This window comes from Durotheca rogersii (assembly GCF_024521655.1).
Source record: "Durotheca rogersii strain YMJ 92031201 chromosome Unknown GGS23scaffold_3, whole genome shotgun sequence".
NCBI classification, from domain to species: Eukaryota; Fungi; Ascomycota; class Sordariomycetes; order Xylariales; family Xylariaceae; genus Durotheca; species Durotheca rogersii.
The window spans coordinates 1,208,297-1,230,531 of NW_026251234.1; the positions used below are offsets into that span (position 1 = coordinate 1,208,297).

The 22,235-nt window shown below is 50.6% G+C and overlaps 7 protein-coding genes across 7 annotated transcripts; 4 read left to right on the top strand and 3 right to left on the bottom strand.

The window, feature by feature from the left end:
• Positions 1-342: 342 nt before the first annotated feature.
• On the top strand, positions 343-3,512 carry GGS23DRAFT_551645 (ion transporter). Its single transcript, XM_051515362.1, has 6 exons — positions 343-959; positions 1,034-1,168; positions 1,332-2,161; positions 2,224-2,559; positions 2,619-2,798; positions 2,860-3,512. The coding sequence occupies exons 1-6, from the start codon at positions 814-816 to the stop codon at positions 3,324-3,326; spliced, it is 2,094 nt and encodes a 697-aa protein (XP_051375407.1). The 5' UTR covers positions 343-813; the 3' UTR covers positions 3,327-3,512.
• GGS23DRAFT_593434 (cytochrome P450) lies at positions 3,481-5,659 on the bottom strand (the record flags this gene model as incomplete). The annotated part of the gene is made up of 6 exons (XM_051518034.1): positions 3,481-3,504; positions 3,841-3,936; positions 4,005-4,497; positions 4,581-4,706; positions 4,794-5,343; positions 5,467-5,659. The coding sequence occupies 6 exons, from the start codon at positions 5,657-5,659 to the stop codon at positions 3,481-3,483; spliced, it is 1,482 nt and encodes a 493-aa protein (XP_051375408.1).
• A 2,733-nt stretch (positions 5,660-8,392) lies between these two features.
• GGS23DRAFT_602954 (Rad4-domain-containing protein) lies at positions 8,393-11,514 on the bottom strand (the record flags this gene model as incomplete). Its single annotated transcript, XM_051519407.1, has 3 exons — positions 8,393-9,129; positions 9,179-9,216; positions 9,266-11,514. 3 exons carry the CDS (start codon positions 11,512-11,514, stop codon positions 8,393-8,395), a joined length of 3,024 nt encoding a protein of 1,007 aa, XP_051375409.1.
• Positions 11,515-11,863: 349 nt separating this feature from the next.
• GGS23DRAFT_551654 (AN1-type zinc finger protein) lies at positions 11,864-13,921 on the top strand. Its single transcript, XM_051515363.1, has one exon. The coding sequence runs from the start codon at positions 12,286-12,288 to the stop codon at positions 13,201-13,203; it is 918 nt and encodes a 305-aa protein (XP_051375410.1). The 5' UTR covers positions 11,864-12,285; the 3' UTR covers positions 13,204-13,921.
• GGS23DRAFT_551662 (mitochondrial 18 KDa protein-domain-containing protein) lies at positions 13,382-14,782 on the bottom strand. The gene is made up of 2 exons (XM_051515364.1): positions 14,257-14,782; positions 13,382-14,192 (listed from the first exon to the last, which is right to left on the bottom strand). The coding sequence occupies exons 1-2, from the start codon at positions 14,454-14,456 to the stop codon at positions 13,511-13,513; spliced, it is 882 nt and encodes a 293-aa protein (XP_051375411.1). The 5' UTR covers positions 14,457-14,782; the 3' UTR covers positions 13,382-13,510.
• Positions 14,783-16,068, top strand: GGS23DRAFT_551665 (uncharacterized protein). Its single transcript, XM_051515365.1, has 3 exons — positions 14,783-15,124; positions 15,199-15,323; positions 15,375-16,068. The coding sequence occupies exons 1-3, from the start codon at positions 15,077-15,079 to the stop codon at positions 15,421-15,423; spliced, it is 222 nt and encodes a 73-aa protein (XP_051375412.1). The 5' UTR covers positions 14,783-15,076; the 3' UTR covers positions 15,424-16,068.
• Positions 16,069-18,170, top strand: GGS23DRAFT_551666 (calcium-dependent phosphotriesterase). The gene is made up of 5 exons (XM_051515366.1): positions 16,069-16,305; positions 16,377-16,408; positions 16,477-17,217; positions 17,341-17,543; positions 17,660-18,170. Exons 1-5 carry the CDS (start codon positions 16,279-16,281, stop codon positions 17,752-17,754), a joined length of 1,098 nt encoding a protein of 365 aa, XP_051375413.1. The 5' UTR covers positions 16,069-16,278; the 3' UTR covers positions 17,755-18,170.
• The last annotated feature ends 4,065 nt before the right edge of the window (positions 18,171-22,235 follow it).

The following is a 22,235-nucleotide window of genomic DNA, read 5'->3' on the forward strand; positions in this document are numbered from 1 at the left end:
TGAGTTCAGATGAGGGGCTTGGTGAACGATGTTGATAGGGACTAATTAAGAGCTGTCCCGCTAGAGGTAGTTGGTAGAAGACGGCGGCGTCAGAGACAGCGCGAGAACCCTATGGACCAGCGCTTAGAAGGTACCTAAGTGGCAAGGAGGTACCTGTAGGCAGGCCGTATTGAGCCCAATGTAGCTGCCTATACCCACCTTATACCCACTGAACACGGCACCGTCACGTGCCCCTAAACACCCAGCCCCCGCTGCCTGACGTCGATCGTGGCGCCCTGCCCGGGTACTTTGTGAGGGAGGAGGACCTCTATCCTCTAATGTGCCTACAGGCACCTACCTTAGGTACCTGCCTCGGTAGGTACCTCATCCCCATCTGCTATGCCTCATAGTGAAAAAGGTCCAACAACCTCCAAACCTCCAATGCATCGCCTCAATTTGTATCCCTTCTGACCCCTACCCACATACTCCCTTGGGTAAAGCTGGAATTCTACCCTGCTTTCCCAGACATCGACCCCAGCGTCTTGATCGTCTCCCTGCCCGTCTCTCACTCCTCTCTGCCTCGGCCTCTCTGCAGCGTTATCCAAACTCTGCATTTCGTGGCGCGCCTGCGTATCACCCGAGATCTTATCGCCGTCGCCCTCCCTTCCCCAACCTCCTCCCGTCCTCCCTCCATCGTCCGCCGAGTGAATGCCTGCCTTTTGCATAATGGGATACTAGTGTAACGATATAGGGGCTATTGCATTGTCCGCAGGTCCTCTGTATAGGTACCTCTATATACCTAGGCGTATATAGCTTAGTAGGTAGGTAGTGGAGATGCCGATTCGCGTCAAGTCGCGGCCCGTGGCGGCGCCGGAACGCGTTCCATCGCCCCAGCTCGATCATTCCGATCGCCTCGATGCTCGACTCCCAAACATTGCTCACGAGGACACCTTCCGCGATGTCGTCAAGAAGCTTTCTCTGTAGGTCTGGAGGTCCACCTATCCGCAGAGTTGGGACGATTCCGAGACGGCTGCTGACCGGCCGGCTTCCCCAGATACATAGCCGACGTTATCTGTATGCCGAGCACCTTCGAGCAGTTACGCACCACGTCAGCTGGGGACGATCTGCAGTTACTCGTCGAGCACCTGAGTGCCTGGGTCACCAACCCCCTGATTGTAAACGCTCTGCTGTAAGCCGTCTCCTCGACGGGCGACGGGCGACGGGTGGCTGGCCTATACCCACGGCAGCGATTTCTCCTATCCGACGAATCTGTTTCTCTCTTGGCGGAACATAGTAGTTCGGAGAGCCGAGCTAGATTATGACTTACGAGTATGTCGCTAATTCGGCAATAGCGCTTTGAGGTGGCATTACGGCACAATTACCGACGATCGAGGGGTGAGCGAGGCCCGCGCAAATGCCTGTGAGATCGCTGCCTGGCGATTCTTGACTCGTCTATCGGAACGGGAGGTTGTCGAGTTTTGCCTGCATGAGATTCCGGATGACGGTGAGGAAGATGAGCTCTCCGGCGCCGATGACCCGGCAGATGGCGGCGAGAGCAACGAGAGGACCTCTCTGTTGAGTAACGCATCAACATGCTCCTCTTCGGGCCACTATCTGGATCGACGCCCTAGCGGATCTTCGAGAAGGAACCAGTTGTTCCAATCCGTCTCGAAATTGACCATGAGCAGACGTGCTAGCGATGTCGCGGAATCAGAAAACGACCCCACGGCGCCCTTCACCCACCTCAACGCCTTAGAAATTGCAGCTATCGCCGATGCCAAGCGATTCCTCAGCCAACACGTGGTGCAGAAGATCATCACCGGCATATGGAATGGCGATATAATATTCTGGGATCGGCTTGCCGTCCATTCGGTGAAGAAGCCTCGGTTCTATAACCATAGTACGGCTGATCCTTTCTCGCGCCTTCGCGTGCCCAAGTACCTCAAAGCCTACGAGGTAGCATTCTTCATCGGATTTTTGCTATTATACTATAGCGTCTTGATCCAGCAGAACCGCTATGCCATCACTCCTCTCGAGGTTTTACTTTACGTCTGGTTCGCGGCCTTTTTCTATGACGAAATTAGCGAGTACATCGATGCCGGGTCGATTTTCTACGCCGCCGACGTCTGGAATCTGTTCGATATGATCATGATCGCTATCGGGATTGTCTTCGCTGTTTTGAGTAAGCCTGTACGATGATGACTAAGGATATCAGGGGGCTCCTTGGCTAACCTGTATTCTCAGGGTTTGCTGGACTATACAAGCAGGACTACACCCTCGTTGACATCGCCTTCGACGTCTTGTCGCTCGAGGCCCTCTTTATGGTGCCCAGGGTCTGTTCAATTCTCAGCCTTTCCCCGTACTGGGGCACCTTGATTCCCTGCCTGAAGGAAATGGGAAAAGACTTCCTCAAATTCATGGTTTTGGTAATCGTTGTTTATGTCGGGTTCCTGACCACGTTTTCCCTCATCGGGAGGGAGGCGTATACGTTTCCGCACATGGCCATGATCGTGACCAAAATCTTTTTTGGTTCTAGTTACGTCGGATTTGATGTTATGGAAGACATCGACCCGATCTTCGGTACTTCATCCTCGTCCTACCCACTCCGTCCGTGAGACTCCGTCTAATCACTCGAATAGGCCCCCCGCTTATGCTAATATTCGTCACTCTGAGCTCGATACTGCTTATGGGTTCCCTAACCGGTATGCTCAGCAACAGTTTCTCCCGGGTCATCACCCACGCCCGAGAAGAATATCTGTACGTGTATAGCGTATACGTACTTGAGGCCTCCACTAGCAACAGACTCACGCACTTTTATCGTAAGTGTTGCGGTCCCCTGTGCCTTGACTGGGTAGGCCAAGACTGACTGGGTAAACGAAGCGCCGTTTAACCTCATCGCACTTGGAATCTTCAGACCGCTACGCTTGTTCCTGCCCTCTGATAACAAATTCCGTCAAGGGCGCATTCTCCTTCTTAGGGCAACTCATGCGCCAATCGTGGGGGCGATCCAAGTTTATGAGTGGCTCACCAAGTCGACTTCAGATGGATTCGAAAACTTCCGTGGCCCGCCGCAGGATTCCGTAAAACGACCGTCGGCACCTCCCTTCGAGCGGACAGGCGGTGGGTCGCGAGCGAGATATCGCCCCCACTTTCCGACCATAGAGCCTAGCAGTGCCGATGTGATCGACAAGCCGAAAGCTCGGGAACGGCCGTTCGAGGGTGGTTTGGCGAAAGCACCTAGTGACATGGAGGCACGAATCTCAGAGTTGTCGGCCAAGATTGATAGACTTACTGCCTTGGTCGTTAGCCTGCAATCCGGGGCAGGTATCGATACAGTCAGAACGTAGGGCAAGCAAGTCTATAGAAGAGATCAAGAAAATTAAAGACAGGTTGTGAGAATATGACTTCCTCTCATCATCTACCATGCGGGGTCACGATAACTAGGCATACATACACAATATTGCGACACATTTCCCAGATTCTAGCCACTCCCTGGCATCCTTATTTGATGGCCTCATTCTGATCCTAAGAAGCCACAATAGTATTTTCAGTCGCTCGGGGCCCTAACAGAGCCTAGCTCTTCTTAACCTCGCCTTACGAGTCAAGTGGTGTCTAAATATCACTCAACGGTCAGGTTGTACGGGTAGGTATCCAGGATGAGCTCTTGGTTTGTTATCGATATCCTTTAGGATCACTTCTATTGTTACTGCTGAGGTTATGTATAATTTTGAGCCTAAAGTCCGCTCGAGATCTTATCCCCAACAACAACAATGCTCTAACTCCTTTCCCTCCTTTGGTACCTGTCCCTGGACGCCCTCCTCCCTGAGGTATACATCTCTACTATGCTTCCCTTTTCGTCACTCGCATCTCCAGCTTTGACATGAGGAAAAAGCCGGAATTCACAATCTTGACGGGGTCTTGTGGGTTTACGACAGCAAAGTCAAAGCGCCGGAGAAGCTACCGCGTTTTCCAACCACCACTATCAGCCTAGCATATAGAAGAGAGGGGGGGTGGGTGCGACATACCTCCACGAACACCTTATTGAGCTCGACCTGGACGATGGCGCGGCCGAGGCACTTGTAGCGACCGGCGCCCCAAAGGGTCTCGAGGGCGGTGGCCATGACGTCGGTGGCAGCGGGCGGGGCCTCGAGCCAGCGCTCGGGGCGGAAGGCGTCGGGGTCGGGCCCCCAGTAGCGGGGGTGGCGCATGACGCCGAGGATGTCGACGCCGACCTCAGTGGCCTCGGGGACAAAGTGACCGGCGATGACGTCGCCGCCGGAGGGTACACACTTGTAGAAGGGCGCCGCGACAACAGGGAACACGCGTAGGCCTTCGCGGATCACTGCCTGCAGGTACGGTAGGCGCTGCGCCTCAGCGTGCGTGACCGGAGAGCTAAGGAGCCCTGCGCGTGTCGCCCTGTCGATCTCGGCCCGTAGCCGTAGGTACGCGGCCGGCGTCGAGACGAGCAGGAACAGCGTCATGCGGATCCCGACCGCGGTTGAGTCCGTGCCCGCAACACTGCGGCGTTGAGGGGTGGAGGGCTAGTTAGATAAGGATTTAAGAGGAGGAGGAGGAAAGGGGTAAGGGAGGGAAATACGTACATCTGCAACACCAGCTCGTTGATGATCTCTCTTTTCGTCGCGCCGTGATCGATGAAAGACGCGGTGACGTCTCGCCTGCGATCCACACCGTTGTGGATACTCTTCTCAAACGCTTCTTGAGCGAGCCTATGCCAAGGGAAATGAGCAAAAATAACGGAGTTAGTGTCAAGAATTACAGAAGACTGCCGCCAATGGCACCAAGGGAATCCATACCCTATGAACTTGCCGACGCCGTCAGCGTCGAGGGCGGAAGGGTAAAGCCCGCCGAAGGGGAGACGGGAGAGCAGGGCCGTGAGCCAGGGGAAGTTGGCGACAACGATGGCGACGTTGAAGAAGGCCTCATTCCAGCGGATGAAGCCGTGGACATCGCGGCCGAGGTCGAGGCACCCAAAGGGGCGGCCGTAGGCGAGATCGCCGACGCAATCCATGGCAAAGAATAGCGAGGTTGCGGTGAGGTCGAGCGGGCGGTGCTCGCGCGGCGTCGAGATGAACTGCCGCTCGATCAGGTCGACGAGTGCCGCACACTGCCGGTCAACGCAGGCCTCGACATGCGGGCCGCTGGCATACCCGGGCGCGAGCACTGTCCGCCGCCGCCGATGCTCCCGCTCGTCGAGCAGCGAGAAGGTGTGGTCCTGCGCCGGGCTAAACCGGAAGGTCCGGTAGAAGGGTGACCGCGTGTACCTCGACTTGGGGTGCGCCATGCGCCGGATGGCGCCGACGTCGGTGGTCATGACCTGGTTCGGGCCGATGCGGAAGAGGTCTCCTGTTCCCATTATTAGTCCCCCGGCGAGCGGCGGGTAGGAAAGAGATCGGTGAAAGGGGGGCGGGGAGGCCAAGCGAACTTGGGAGAGAAGAACAATGGCGCAAGAGGTTGACGAGAACACACCGTATCGGTTCCCAACCTTCCTCAGTTCAAGGTACCACTTTCCGCTCATCTGCGCCCTGACCTGCCAGAGCTTGGAGTGAGAGATCCAGATAGACCCCGGGATGTGCCGGAGGCGGTGCCAGGACCATGCCGCATGTATGACCCAGGCTCCGAAGAGGAGGCATATGATATATACAGAAGTTGGCAAGAGCATGCTGGGGTTGTAGTGCTCGTATCGCGGCTTTGAGCGTGAGAGATCCTCTAGACACTGGATTACACTGGGCGGTTAAGGTTGGGATTTGGCGACGGGTCTGATAGCTATGATTTTATGTTTAAATATTAGCGTGTCGGCCGCTCGTTCTCCGCTCTCTCTCGCGTTTATTGACGTCGAGTGGCAGATGGTGCAAGTAAATACTCTCCCAGGCATACGAAACCCATACTGGGGACATGGTTCATGTCTGCCGCGAACTGAGATAGGCATATAGTTCCGGATGGTGACAGTGACAGGCAATGATTTCCAAGCCCTATCCTTCTTCTTGCCACTCTACATCCGCGTCGATTGTGTCTTTGTCACCACCCCCTGCCCCCTCCCCCTATTTATCCCGTGCTACGACTTCTGGGAATAATACAACTAAGTTCATAGCATATGGTAATTTCCTTTTTGCCGAAATACATCGGTGGCGATGAGGGTCCGTTTTGTCTATGTCATTGACGGCGGGGCAAGTTCTGAATACTAAACAGTTCCTAGGAGTCTAGTTGAGTTGGTCATGTAATGGTATCAGCAATACGTAATTATATCTTAGGTAGCCTCCAGACTAGTACCGTATTCTACGAGTTTATATGAATTACTAGAACGTTTCCGGTGTCCTAGTCGGTGTTTTGTAATACATGTTTCAAATTATATAGGGGAGTGAGTAGATCATGCTTCCTGGAGTCCCGCGGCCTGGGAACTAGGTGGATTTCCTATCTCATCTCCCGATGCAGTATGCTTGATGTGCTACTAGACCGGTGGTAGCAACACGATGTGGTGAGTGAGCGGGTCGAGTACCGAGAAATATATCAGCCTTGAATGTCTCATAGGCCTATGAAGAGAAGACGGGTACGCAGTCAGCGGGTATATTCCGTTACACCGCGCAAGGCCTACCCACGACGCTCCCAACACATAGAAGTCTAGTGCTCCGGCCCTTCAGGGCGGGATTTTCTCCAACGGGGGTGGGTAGTGTCGAGGGGAGAACAGGGTTATTCCAAGTTTGTGGGGAGAAAACGATAAGCAGAACCATGTTACCGTTAATCAGCTGCTTACAACAGCACTCGGATTGAAAGAAGATGGAAGGAAAACTTACATCATCGTTGCGTGGCGATTCACGGAAATATTAGAGAGACGATCGGTTTTGCGTAGTAGATGCAGGCATCCGATTCCACTACCACGGAGCCATTCCCGAGGCTTAATAGGGCACACGAACGAGCCGAGGGGTCCGGTTGCCACACCATGGTGACCCGAACCTGTAACTGGGTATGGCCATCATAACAGAAGTCATGCCATCCGTACGAGACAAGCATGTCCTCCTACGTTCGGCTGCAGCGGCTAAGACGATGTTGGAAACCATGGCGAGAAGAAAAAAAGGAGAATAGATTACGGGTTCCGCTTGGGGTCACTGGCGTACCCTACGAGCTGTAATGCCGCGCCGCGCCGCGCGGAGCTCAGATGTATATTAGTCGGTAGTTGAGTATAGAAAGAGGTTTACCCATTCGTACCAAAAGCGGTACGAACCGCAAATAAGCAGAAGTAAATATAGATTTAGGTAGTGGATATTATAAACGTATATGAAGGAGAAAAGGTAATTAAAATACAAAATAGAAATTAAAACCGGAGTTCGAATCTCTAGTTTTCTTATTAAACTTAATGTCCTTATTCGTATATTATTATTATTTTTGGTTAGCGAGACGGTATTTGTGTTATTAACGGCTCGGCGATGTCCTAGGCTGGACCGCTTCGGATTGACCTCGACCTTTTTCGACAGGACTCTCTTCTTACCTCTATATGCATGAGGCCATGGCGGGTTTAATAGCGAAGAGTCGGTTGGTGCTACGTCTGCATGTAGCCGATGCTGGGATCTCGCAAACCACTGCCTCGTCCATCTGGGAGGAGGGGGAAGGGGATCGCGGGCCCCGACCGTCTCCTCCTTTTCTTTTCTTCTGAGATCCTGCAGCTCCAATCCGGGCGCCATGCTCCCCATACGACGAGCAACGCTATCCGAACTGTAGCCACCCGCTCGGCTTCGAGTCTAGCGCCGGTAGCCGGTGCAAGAATCCCCGCCGGAGCTGTTGGCACTACTACCGTCAGGGAGCACGCTATATCGATGGTAAGACAGGGAAGTTTCGAGAACTTGAGCTGCTCCCGCGCGATACAAATGATGCTATAAGGGGATAAGATGTCTTGTGGCACTTACACATTCCCTCGATTTAGCCAACATATGAGTGTCCTTCTCGGCGTTCGCGTGAAGCGTGGAAACGAGGGCGGAGGATCTGCTGCTAGGTGTTATACACGGGTTCACAGCCCTGCGTCGGATATAACTAGGCCGCATATATCGTTAAAACGAGCTAGATATCGGATCACTAGATTAATCTATAACGCATATCCTTTTGGTGAGCAGGGGGGGTTGTGAAAACCAACGAATGGTACACAACCCCATGCAGATAGCTTTGCCTCGCGCGTAATACTGATTAGCGATGAGTGATAAAGAGGATAGGTATAAAAGTCGTGACTAGACACTCATAAATTGGACCCCTCTATATCACGGTAATACCTAGATGGCTAGATACGAGGTATTGATGGTAGGATACCTGAGTGCCTGAGCGTGCTATCGGCCATCTCGACCACAGTTAGAGCTCGAGAGCTGGAATATACAACCACAAAGCTAGACAAAACCTTCGAGCCGCGCGCACTTCATTCACTATCAGAGATCTCAAAGTCGTCGTCGTCCTCGTCGCCCTCGTCGGAAGAGGCCGCCTTCTTCCTCCGAGATCGCCTCCGAACGGTCTGCTTTGGTTTGGCTTTCGGTTTGGGGACCGCCTTTTTAGGTGCCGCAGTAGGTATAGGCTCGGGCTTGGGGGGTTCTTCGGCGAGTTGAGCCTCGGCCTCAGCGTGTTTTCCGTAGTCTACCTCGAAGGGGTCGTTTCCGTCGTCTGAATCATCCTCCTCGGCGGCAGGGAAGAATCCGGAGGTTTCGCGCGGCCTCTCATCTGCGTTGGCTGTATCCTCCTCCCCCTCCTCCTCTTCGTGTCCTTCAGGTAGGAATCCGCCAGCCATCTCTTCGTCTCGTGTGCGCATGACTCTGAAATCGTCGTCTGCTACGTCGTCATGACCGAACGCATCCACCGGCTCCTCCAGGTACCCATGTTCTTGCCTGAATCTGTCCACAACCCGCAGACCCATCAGGAACTTCCGCCAAGTGGTTAGAACCTCTTTGCGCCGTTTCTCGTTTTCCTTTCTTTTCCGTTCTGCCTCATCCTTCTTAAGTTCCTCAAACACACGCTCGTAATACTCTTCAGCGATGACGGCACCCTGGATGACGGGAACAGCCATCCGATGGCCGAATTCGAACCCGACGACGGCCTCGGCGTAATCTATCTGAAGGCGCTTACAAACACGAACGACCCCGCGATAAGGGACGTGGACAGCACCTGCATATTCTTTAGTTGAAACCAGAAAGATATGATGTGGTGCGCCTACCCTCTGGACACATATGCTCCGCGAACATGTCGATATTGCTACGATACAGTTAGGCTTGACTATACTGAGGGATAAGTATCAACATACCCGTATTCGTTCTTTGGAATGATACCGTCCTGAATAGGGGGAGGGATGATCCAGTTTGTCTGGTCGAAACTGTATAGGGGTTGCATGACTTTCTGGCCTGTCGCTGCTTCGGCTTCGGCTATCTCCCTTCGCCTGTTGGTTGTGGCAGCTCGGTAAGGAGCATGTTTAAGTGGCTGGACACCTTCTATGGGGGCACGCCCTTGCTTGTGCCAGGTCTCGGCGCTCTTCACCGTCACCACGTCCTTTCGAAGATATACGTTTTCGCCTTCAGTTTTGGACCCTTTCCCCTTATTTCGAAACAGCTTCACAGCGACGGCGGTAGGAAGAAGGGCCTCTTCGCGCTTAAGATGGCGTTCTAGGACGTACTGTCTAGAGGTTTTGTAGTATTGGAGTGTCTCTTCTCCTTCCTTGACCTCTTTCTTCTCCGGCTTTGAGGGCTTGAGATCGGTGGAATCCTCTTCCTCGTCTACATCCGTGATCGGGTGTTTCCTATCGCCGCGGATATATCCTCGCATGGCTGCCCTAAACCAATCAAACTGGTCATATCGTTTGACCTTGCCATGTTTATTGTACACTGGTATTTTCTGCTCCGGGATTCGAAAGCCTTTTGTCTTGCCCGGGAAAATATTTTTCTTAAGATATCGTACTGTAACATCTTTGGCGGTGCCATCCTGGGAAAATCCGATGCAATACGCCATGACTTGTTTCGCCTTGTCTGCCTTGCCTCCTCGAGGCTCGAGGGATTCGACGAGGTCTCTACTGGTAGCCACGATGGACTTAACGATGGGATCGACGGGTAGAAACCTTTTTGTTACCGGCGACAAAACTTCGGACCAATAATGAGGGAATTCGAGGTCCTTATCATAGAGTTTTGCTTCCGGTCGTCTTGAGCTGAGGGTCTCCGTAATATCGATTACTGACTCATCGTCGCTTTCATTCATCAGAGGCTCCTCGTATTCGTCTGAATCATCCAAGTCCATCTTCAGCGTATCGTTGTCACCCGTTCTGGCCCGGCGGATAGCTGGTCTTACCAGCGGCATCTTTTTCCCATTCGCGGGGTTCGAAGATCCGGTAGATTTTCTAGCATTTTTCTGAGCCTTTCCGTCTTGATTTTCTTCGTCTGCTTCCTCGATCTTGCTCCATCCGAATCCAAGTGGTTGGATGCTTGCCACCAGACGTGTTTGGAGCCCGAGGCCGCGCAATAGCGCGGTGAAAAGCTGCGATCCAACATCACGACTGCCAACACAGTCCTGGGCATGCCGCCGGAACTCTTCGAGGCTCACCACCCTCTCCCCGAAACGGTCGGGGTCATGTTCTTCTTCTTCGAAATTTGACCTCAACTTGCCCAGTCTCCTGACATCCATGTACCCCCATTTGCGCAGTCCGGGAGCGGTAATTCGAAATCTTTGTTTCCACCATGAAACCAGACAATTCATAAGCCTGAATAGGGGGTCGCCGTGACTTAAGTCGGGAACCCCCTTCTCGAGTCGGTCTGCCGCGCTACCCCAGTCTCTTGTTGGCTTTGTGGGAGGCAGCTTTCCCTTCCCCCTTCTATTCCCTCCTCTTGAACTCGTTTTAACTTCCGAAGGGGTTATGACGTCTCCAAGGACATCTAGGCCACTATTTCGTCTCCAGCGGTCCACCTCGTCCCACAGCCTCGGTGGTAAGTGAGAGATCATGATAGCTTGGACTTCCTGATCGCAACACCAGGAGTTCCGCACAGCATTATGCCAGAGTAAAAACTGGACGTGCATACAGTGAGTCGACATACGGATGGCTTTCTCTTTTTTCGAAGGGCCCCTCTTCCCCAGCTCATTAGTCATGGGGACGTGATTGTTTTGGTATAATGTCAACTCAAGATCGCCGTCGACCTCAGGCTCTAGCTGCTGCGGTTCGTGGGAAGGAACATCCTCAAACACCACGTCCTCGTCCTCCGATTCGTCCGAGTCGTGGTTCACTTTCTGGGGCTTGGGATTAGGCATGCTCTCGAAATCAGCGTCCGAGAGCGAACTGAGAGAGCTGTCATCGCTGGCGACATCTTCGTGCATTTGTTGCATGGCGGATTTGGTCTTCTCGGCTGATCCTATTTTAGAACCAGTGTCTAAATCATCAAATAGAGTGGCCTTTCGGGACGGCACAGATGTTCCCGCTTGGGGCTTGTCCTTGCCCCTACGTGACTGTCGGGTAACACGATTGCTGCTATCTGGCGATGGTGTGCGCAATCGCTTGTGCGGTACATGGGGAGGCATCTTAGCGGCGGCACGATGCCAACGTGGAAATATGGGAGGAAGTTGAGGACAGAGACAGCCACCAACTAGCATTCGTGCCTTATGAGAAGACGGTGGATACGACTCACTGGGAGTTCGCTCGAGGGCTGCTCGTGGTAGGTTATCGCGACGTCGTAGGTACCTCACCTACGTAATCCCCAAAACAGGCATGCTACGTAATTACCGTCCGCATCAAAGACGCGAAATCCCGTGACCTTACAGAGCCCCTTGATTATCTAAGCACAAAGATGCCGTAGACACTTGCAAAAGCGGAAGGGTGCAGGTTATCGAGTCTCCTAGGCAGGAAAACACGCTTACTATGTAGGGGGCAATCCGCTAGAACGGGCCACAGACAGCCCTAAATTACGAGCCGTCCACCTAGCTAAGCGCAGTTAATGTCAACTAACAGTAGATGTCAGCGCGGTTATATTAGCCTCCCAGGCGGTCCAGGCATGTATAGGTACATACGCACACGTCCTGTAGGTATGCGTATCTCTGTGCATACGCCCTCCCCCCCCCCAATGTATACCTATAGTTGCCCCCACCGCTGCTTGTCATCTGGTCGGTCTTCTCCAGTTTCGCCCCCTGCCAGCTTCTTCCAGGCTGTTCCCGAACCTCTTAATCATCAGCGTTGTCATTCCTGAGGATTACGACTTCGCTCGTTGCCTACTACTCTCTTACTGGCGTTGTTCTCTTGCCTTTTCTTCCCTGTTTCCTTTATATGGTCCGGTCGACGATACCGACCCGGAAAATATGGCGGCCGAATCTCAAGACACGAGTTACGTCGAAATGGATAAGGGAGGCGATGCCACCCTCATCGGCAAGCACTGCCAGCTCGAATACTGTAACCAACTCGATTTCCTCCCCTTCTTCTGCCAGAGCTGCAAGAAGACTTTCTGCCTCGACCACCGATCCGAGACCGCCCACAAATGCGCCAACGCGGGCGCCTGGGCCGAACGGCGACGACAGGCCCAGCTGGCCAAGTCGTCCGCCGGCGAGGGGAAGCGCATGCGCGAATTCGTATCGCAAAAACCGTGCGCTGCTGACAGCTGCAAGACAACGATCGGTACCTCGCTAGTGCCCGGCGTTCACTGCTCGGGCTGCAATCGCGACTACTGCCTCAAGCATCGGCTGAAGGAGGAGCACGACTGCAAGAACAAGATCCCGATCGGGGCGCGCCCGGCGCAGTTCGATGTCGCCGAGCAGACCAGATCCGCGTTCGCGAGGCTCAAGGCCTGGGGCGCTGCCAAGAAGCAGAGTGCGGGCCGCGTCCTGCCAAAGCCGAAGCCCTCGTCTGCGGCGGCGCGTCTTGTCGCCGTCAACAACCTAAAAAAGGTGGCCAAGGGCGACGCGAAGCTGCCGCCGGAGAAGCGGGTCTACCTATACGTGGAGGCGGAGGTGGAAACCACGACGGCAAAGAGCTACAAGGGCGAATTCTACTACTCCAAGGACTGGGTCGTCGGTAGGGTACTAGACGCCGCGGCTAGGAGTTTGCAGGTCGAGAACGTCAACAACCAATCCCCCGACGAGCGAGACAAGCTTCGGGTGTTTCACGTCGAAGGCGGGCGGGTCCTCGAATTCAACGAGAAGGTCGGCTCGTCGCTGGTGAGCGGCAACACGATCGTCTTGCTTCGAGGCGTAGGACCGCCGCCTGATTTGATCGAGTTGTGAAACAGAGTTCACGAGTCACAATGGGACTGCATCTAAACTGGCGTTTTATAGGCATGGTGTTTAACGGCGGAGATACCTTAGTGGATGAATAGAATCGACGAAGTTTCAAGCATGTTCTCACCACCCGAAATGGGCATATTTTCTGGACGTCACGTACACTCTCCGCACCCGAGGTTGCTTTTTTTGCCCCAGTTCGCAGGTATTTCACAGTAACATCAAGAAAATGCAGCAACGGTGGGGAGTAGGGACGGGTTTCTCGACTGCGGGATGCTGATTCTATCTCGTTTCCTATCTGACCGTCCATGCTTTATAATTCCTTCTCTTTGGTGGTGTTCGTTCTTGGCCTCTGATGCAAGGCCGCTTCACGCCCCGTCGTCGGCGCATCGCCAACATAGCCGTGGCCGCCATACGTCGAGAAGCCCCTGTGGAACGCCCATTCGACGGCATTCTCAACCGGCTTGTCAAACAGCGCCGGCAAGAACGGGACGACACCAAGGCCAAGTCCTATAGGGCCCCAAACTCGGAGGGTCTTATTCTTCATATCTTTCATGGCTCGGCCCGAGTATTTGACGACGCTGTGGATTGTGAATGCGGGAAGTCCCATCGACGCAACAGTCTGAAAGATGGCACGCTGCACCATCACGGTCCTGTAGTCCTCCAAGGGCGAGACGGTGCCGGGCTTCGCGTCCGGGGATGCCGGGGTCGACAACCCGGCGGCTTTTTGCTGTTTGTCCGAGAGCACCAGCTGCGGGTTAAGTATCTTCTGGTTCTGCCAGTATGCCTTGTACCCTTCGTACGAAACGTCGCCCATAATGTAGGCCCACGACACGCCATAGGCGCCTCTCACTATCCAAGGGTGGGCGACGGGCCGAAATGACTCCCCTATGTCTGAGGTATAGGCTACATAACGGTGCGCCGAGAGCATAATAGTCCGAAGTCGGTTGGCGTAGGCAACATACCGCACGTTGGATTCAGTAGAGTCAGGCGCACTGACGAAGGATGCAAATTAGTCCTGTTACGGTGTCCAGGGGAATAAGTCTGATAGCGACGCACTATCCCTCTACGAGCTCGTCGAAGAAATTCTCCTCCTTATCCGACTTATCTACGATGCTCTGCATAGCCTCGGGTAACTCGCGGCGCGGCGGGAGCTTGTTAAGGTCGAAACGAGTGGCATCGCTGCGCGGGTCGACGTTAGTCGGCGGTGCCTCCGGGGTCTTAACGTCAGGCTTCTCCGGACCCTTTCCCCAAAACATCACGGTCAGGTATCAGTTAGGCCAACGGCAGGACCGATGAATTCAAGAAATAAAAAGGTGCGAGTCTTTTTTACAGACGAGAGCCGGAGCGGTGCCGATAGCTGGAATTCCAAGTGTAACTTTGGCTAGGGTGAGACTGGAAGACGCGAGGCGCATAGGGTAGCGAGCAAGTAGTGTCCAAGTAAAGAAAGGAAAGAAGAGATAAGGGAGGGAAGAAGAGCAAACCGAATAATATTGAGGTTTCGATGGAATTTAGGTGACGTCGCTGTTACTTGCCTAACTTCTAGACTATAGGTCAGACTGATCGGACGGACGGTCGGAACCCTGTCCTGAAAGCCGATTGTCCAGGTCCACCCCATACTTGAGTACTCGAGCCCTTCTCTCAGACAATCTCCGGATAAACCTCGGCATTCGACCATGCTCAACTAGACTTCCAGTCAACTTACCTAAGCAGCGAAGAGAAGCTGGAGGGGTCTTCCATTCGGAAGCTTGCGAGCCATTCTTTTTTTCTGGGGGACAACGTCCTGTCCCGTCTTCGCGAACCCTCACTCAGCGCCCATTCGTGTCCAGTATCTAGCCGCGCCCGGTCTTCTAGCAATCAATCCGTGCATACCGCCAAGATGGTTGCTACCTACACTATTTTCGGCCGCCAGGTCGGCTCTCATTATGTAGGTCGCTACGGACCAATATGTCCCGCCCCTTCCCGATAGCCGATGCGATGTTAATCTCTTCTCTTCTCCAGCTCGCGATAGGTGTTCTCGCCAGCTTGTTCGGTGGCAGCTATCTGGCCCTCCGAGGCGGCGGCAAGAAGGCCACCCAGACGCCCCCCATCAACGCATCGACCCCTGACGAGGCGGATTTCATCCAGTGCGCAACTCCCGAGTACCCCGCGATGAACACGCGCTAACGTTGTCGCAGGAAGTTCCTGAAGGAAGCCGACGCGCAAGAGAAGAAGCCGAACCATTAGGCGCGACTATGACAGGGAAACCGAATCGTCGATCGGGGTCATCGATCAGCTGTATCATGATAGAGGCGTTAACAATGAGAAAAAGCGCAACTAGCTCGCGGGGAGGCATTTAAAGCCGGCGACGGTTCTCTCGATTTCTGACAAGTACAACGTACCTAACACTCGTTCGTCTTCGTGATATTAAGACTTAAATCTCGCCAGAACCACCGTATCTCATCTATGAGTTCTCCAGCCTGCTCCGCGGATCGACAATTCACCAAGGCAGCGTCGTTATGGACTAATTCTCTGCCGCCAGTGCCATCGCATTTATAACCAGCTCCTGGCGCAGTTATTGCTTCCCCTGATAGCTTCTCAACTTATTAGTACATGCCTACCTACATGCCTGCACAGAATTGAACTAAAGCCCAAAAATACTGCGATAGACGTAGCCTGTGTATGGCTGCCCTCGGTGCAGGTCAATTCCTCCTTAATACAGGCAGACACTAGACCCGGCTCGGGGTACGGGAATAGTAATATAATAGGAACTCAGATGTGGATGTGAATATTGCGTCGCGCTAGGCAGGATGCGCCCTGAGAGCGGTGTCGGCTTGAAGAATAGGGACGGCTATCTCACCGAGAAGGCAATACGTTAGAGTGTAAGCGCTAGGTACAGTACTCGTATCCTTATCGTACCGTATCTGCCGCTTCGCGGTTTGAGACCCATCCGACCACCCGATGAACCCGCAGACATAAAACGATGGTGCCCTGTCCATTTCCCAACACTCAACCTTATCCATCATCGGAACATCCGTGAACGCAGTGTCATCAATCGTGGAAATCTCCACCCTGAGCCAACTCCTCGGAGGCGGGTTTAAGATGGCACCCTCCGAATTACAAATCGAGGTGAGTAATCTCTGGTCTTCAACCAACCGGCAAAGCTGGCGAGTAGCGTACGCTGATGATATATCGAATAGGTTATAGACCCTTTTAAGTCTGAATCGGGCCTGTTCGTTACTGCTCGCACTGCCTATTGATGAGCACTTCAAAATTGTTCACTGGACTCACCCTCTCTAGCGTACCGTCACTCAGTCCGGATCTCATAAAGCTTGAGCAATACCATCCGGGCTTCGAGAGAGTCGCTAGCAAAGGCACATTGTGCACACTACTGCTCACATCGGCCGACTCATCAAACAACCCCTTCTTCTGCAACGCCTGTGCTTACGTACCGGAGCGGGATGAGCTCTACATCACCTCGGACCTATTGCAACCTACCAGTAGCTCGAACCTACCGGTGATCCTAATATCCAAAGTTACCATCAGCCGCCATCATGATCGTCTGGAGCCGGTCAATGGTATCCGTGAGATATTACAGGTGGGTTGGATGAAGCTGCGGCCGCCCAGCAACATGCCCATGCCAAACGGTGCTGCGCACTACCGCGGTGGTGTGGTGTACTGCTCACAGGGCACGCTGGACCCGGCGTCGGGCGGGCTGTGGCACATGCCCGCGGGGAAACCGCCAGTGCCAGTCGTCACGGGCTATCTCGGCCGGCCCTTCAACTCGGTCCGGCACGTCGCCGTGGATGCGGGCGGCAGCCTGTGGTTCACGGATTCGCGCGCCGGCTTCGAGCACGGCATCCGACCGCGACCGCAGTTACCGAATCATGTCTATCGGTTCGACCCCGAGACCCGGGACCTGCGCGTCGTTGCCGACGGGTTCGGCCGACCAACGGGCATCGCACTAGACCCCGACGGCGGCACGCTGTACGTCGCCGACGCGGAGGCAGCGCTGCCGGACGGCACGATGGATTTTACGAGGTGCGTCCTTCATCTCTTGATTGCCTACATATGGATTTCCTAACCGGGTGTTTGTGACCGTGGGAGCCTCTGAAATACGTGTGTATAATTGACACAGAATCACGCGGTCGCGAATACACTTAGGCCGGCGACCATCTACGCGTTTGACGTCGTGCCGACCCGTGGCGTGCCCGCTCTCATAAACCGACGCGTCTTTGCATACGCGCGGGAGGGCGCCCCTGCGGCCGTGATGTGCGACACCGGAGGCAACGTATACGCCGCGTGCGCAGACGGCGTCGAGGTCTGGAGCCCGGCGGGTATGGCGATGGGGCGGATCAGAGTCCCTGGTAAGTGAGGGGTATCAGAGAGCCCAATTTTCTCTCTTCGTGAACCACACCTTCTACTAGGGGATGTATGACAGATTCGGCTGATTTCTCCTCTAAAAACGCATGCAATCGATCAGGAGGCTGCTCGAACATGTCCTTTGGACAAAACGATAGCGAGCTCTTTATCTGTGCCCAGCAGCGGCTTTGGCGTCTTCTGCTGAATAGGAGGTAACGCCTGTCAATGCGCGTACTGTCCTCTTGAGCAAGGCGAAGCTTTTACTCGATCAGGTATTGCTTAGCTTAGCAGCGGCTATGTACTTAGGGGTAATCGCTCTACGATGTCGATTCAAGAGTCACCCTCTCGGGATATTATGCAAATCATGATACGATATCTAATATGGCCTACAAAGGTGAGTTGCAGGTGTGTATGACTTGGGCAGGTCTAAAGGGATCTATCACGTAGAATGGAAGCTACGTGGGCGAGAGCGCGCGCGAGGAGCTATCTCACGAGCAACGGGCAACGGGAGGAGGAGCAAAGGAAGGGAAAAGGTCTTGTTCCATCTAAGAACTAACTAAAGGAATGGAAGCAACGGGAGCGTATATATAGGAGCTCCTGTTGCTGAGGTAAGCAACGAAGAGGCGCAACCTCTACGTGACAGGATCTTATTAGTATATGGATCTTGAGGAGGTAGGTGTAGGTATAGACGGCCTCTCACGAAGACAGTATTACCTTTGAAAGGCGTGGAGGAAGTATATTTCGGGGTGTCTATCATGATTACCTACCAATTCAATAGCATAGTAATTTCTCTCGAGTAGGCATCGTGACAAATATACCTACCTACCTACCTAGGTAGGTATATGCTCGGGTTTTTTTTTACTTGTGCTTGAATACCTCAACCTACCTCTAGAACGTAGGTGCATAATGCTCCCTAGTATGGCCATCTAAGGAACGGGTGAATAGTTGATTGAATTACAGTTATCTACGTGGCCTTTTGGAGCCGTTTTACGTGCCTTTTATATCCCGATTAGCCCTCGCTAGGGCAGGGCTTACCCTATGGCTATACGTAACCGATTACGTACTTACGCGCCTATACGCCTTCTTAGCCTAGGTAAGGCTATCGTTAAGCTCTTGAATAGCGTAAGGCCTTAATTCCGTAGTATTTTCCTTTATTTCTTTATCTATATGCTTATTTCGTTTAAGGCTATTACGGGTCCTTTAGGTATAGTAACTTAATAAACCTTTAGTATTCCTTCGCTTCTAAGGGCTTCGTAAGCCTATTAGCCGCGTTCTTAACTAATGGTACGTATTTTAGTTTAACGTATTCCTTTTCTACCTCTTGCCTTACGTAGTAGTAGTCCTTTTGGATATACCGCTTTTATTTATTTATCGCGGTTTCTTTTACTTACGTATTCGCCGTCGTATTATCGCATCGTAAGGTAATAAGGCCTACGGGTATTACGTTTAATTCCGTAAGGAAATTACGTATTTACGCGGTATTTATTACCGCCGTCGATAAGGCTATATACTTAACCTTTCCCGAGCTTCGTACGATTACCGATTAAAGCTTCGATATCTATACGATCGGGGCTCTTATTATAAAGAATACGTAACTATTCGTTAATTTAATTATAGAAATATCTCCCGCGTAATTCGAGTTTACGTAGCCGTAAAGACTTATATCGTTATATTCTTTATAAGGGTAATTTTCGTTTAATTACCGATACCGGATCCCTCGGCTTACCGTTTCCTTAAGATATCGTATTACGCGTTTAATTCCCGTTTAATGCTCTTATAAAGGGTTATTTATAAAACGCGCCTAGGTCGAAGCTACGTAACTAATATTAAGCCTTATAATATATACCGGAAAGTTCGCTTTTCTTACTAACGAGGCATACTTTTAAACCTCTCGCGGGTCGGCTTTATCGTTAGCTTCTTTCGGTACGACCGCGTTCCGATTCTTCGGGTTATATAGTAACGGATATAGCTTCGTATCGCCGTAATTAAGTTCGTTTAAAGCCTTTTCCGTATATTATTATTAATCGAATCAAACGTCCTCCGTAAGAAACGATCGTCTTATCCGGACCCCGAGAAACTAATTAGCGTTTCCTAGGTTAATTACCTTAACCTTTTCTTTAATTATATTCGTAAGTTTATAAAGTCGTTTTTCTTCGGGTCCGAATAATAAGAAATCGTTTATATACGAGGCAATTACGTCTTCTATTCCGGGTCTTATGTAAATAACGTCGTCTAAGGTTAATAAAACGTAGCCGTATTTCTTTAAAATGCCTCTTATACGTTATTATTACGCGGCTTTAGCTTATTTTAAGCCATATAACGGATTAATTAATTCGATAATCTTCGACTCGTCGTAATTATAGGTTTATTTCTCTTTTTTATAGGCCTCGAAATATTCCTTTAATATAAGGAATTACTTTATAAAGATCCTTTCGTTTAGTTTCTCGTTAAGGTAGGCGGTAATAAAGTCGATCTAAAGAATATATTACTAATAAATAACGACTAACGCTATTAGTATTCTTTACGATATTACCTTTGCCGTTATCGCCTTAGTTTCGTTATAATCGATGCCTTTTTTCTATATAAATCCTTAGGCGTAAATCCGTACCTTTAATTTATCGAAATCTCCGTTAGATAGGAACTTCTTCTTTAAAACTTATTTAACGTCGATAAAATAGCCGTTAACTACCTCGCTCGGCTATATAAACTTAAACGTACTACGTTCTAGGTTCTCTCGGATCTCCTTAAAAACGGCTTAGGTCTAAAGATTACGCTCTAATTCCTTTATTACCTTCTTAAAGAGCGGTTCGTTCTCGTTTATTTTAAATAGGCCCGCCGTTATTAGTACTATTTATTTATAGCTTTATTCCTACGGTACGGTAGTAAGCGTATTAATATAATATAACTCCTCTCGGAACGCGTTTTTAAATGCGATTTTAGGCGTATCTTATTCGCCTTTAAATACTTCTTCTAACTCGCTTTCTTACGAGCCGCTTAACGCTAAGGCGGAGCGTACCTTATTTAACTTAAGTAATACCTCTAGTATATAAATCTAAGGTAGTTTCTTCTTCGGGCGCCTTCTCCGGAAGCGTATTATAGTGGTACGGTAAGACATGCCCTCTTGATACATTACGTAACACGCTACGATAGGCCTTATGCCTATATAAAGTAACCATAGCTCCCGTAAGTACGGGATATGCCATGCTTATCATCTAATTTACGACCTAGCTAGATTACTATTTTTATTATTTTTACCTTAATTAAAGATTCGTTTTTATTATTAGATTCGTTATTCTCCGATTAATATATTTATTTTAATTATAGGCGCTTAAGTTACTTCGTCGTACCGCTATAACCGAATAAGTAACTTTTACGTTTTATTCCTTTTCTTTCCTTACTTCTTATGCCTTCGGGCTAGCGACTACTATATCTCTACGATTAAGGGGTATAGCTAAGATACGATAACTATATTAGATTCCTTACCTTTCGATTAATATAGCGATATTAGTTTTATTTATCCTAGACTATCGTACGTATTATAGTCTTCGATAGAATATACTTTCGAGTAAACTTATCCGGGTTTTTAGTATCGCATACGCTCTACTCTTCCTTAGTAGCGATTACTTTATAACCTTTTCGACCCTTTAACCTTTAGTTTTAAGAGTTTTTATTACGCTACTAGGATTTAAAGGATACCGATCGCCGTCGGCGCTATTATTTAACCCGCGAAGTAGCCTACGTTTTACGTTAAATAAAGTATTCCGCTTTATAGTTATTTATTTACTATAAAAAGGTACATATAAGCCCGGGAACCTTTACTACGATACTATAGCCGCTAGGATACTACCTAGCCCTTAATACTTATAACGCTAATAAGCTATCGATACTACGATATAATACGACGATTAAACTACGTTTATACCGATTAAGATATCCCTCGTATCGTTATTTACCTACCTATAGGAAGGTATCCGTAAGCCTAGGAAACTATCGTCGTAATATTACCGCTATTAAGAATAGTACTTAGCCTTCGATACTAACCGCTCCCTCGAACCGCTAATAATATAGTATATCTTATGCGAGTAAATAAAGCTTATAGCGATTAAGGCAGCCCCTTTATAGTTATCTACTTATTATATAGAGGACGTACGAGCGCCTTAATATAAATTACGATAACTTATACGACCCGCTACTCCTTTATTAATACTAAGGGCGAATAAAGGCTAATAATAATTATACCTTAGCCGACCTTACGATAGCTTCTTTTTCCCTTTAAACCTATTAATCGATATAAATTAAATATATAAATACTAATAACTTATTATACTAAAGGCATTTTAGGATACCTAGGCGTAACGATTCGACGATATAATATACGATATAATATAGATATTTATATTAATAGTATAGATAAGAATTAATAAACTAATAGCTATTAGTAATCGATAGTTTTAAAGAGAATTAGAAATTAATATTAATAAGACTACGTAGATATAAAGGATTAGGGAAACGGAATTAAAGTCGAGCTAATAGGTATACCTATATATAAGCTAGCCTTATATTATTAATTAATAACTAATATAGCGAGAAGTATTAATATAGGCGTAAAACGGCGCCTAGCGATAATATCGTTAATATTATTAAATAACTCCCGTTAGATCGAAACCGGCCTATAGCTATAACCGGTATCGTATCTA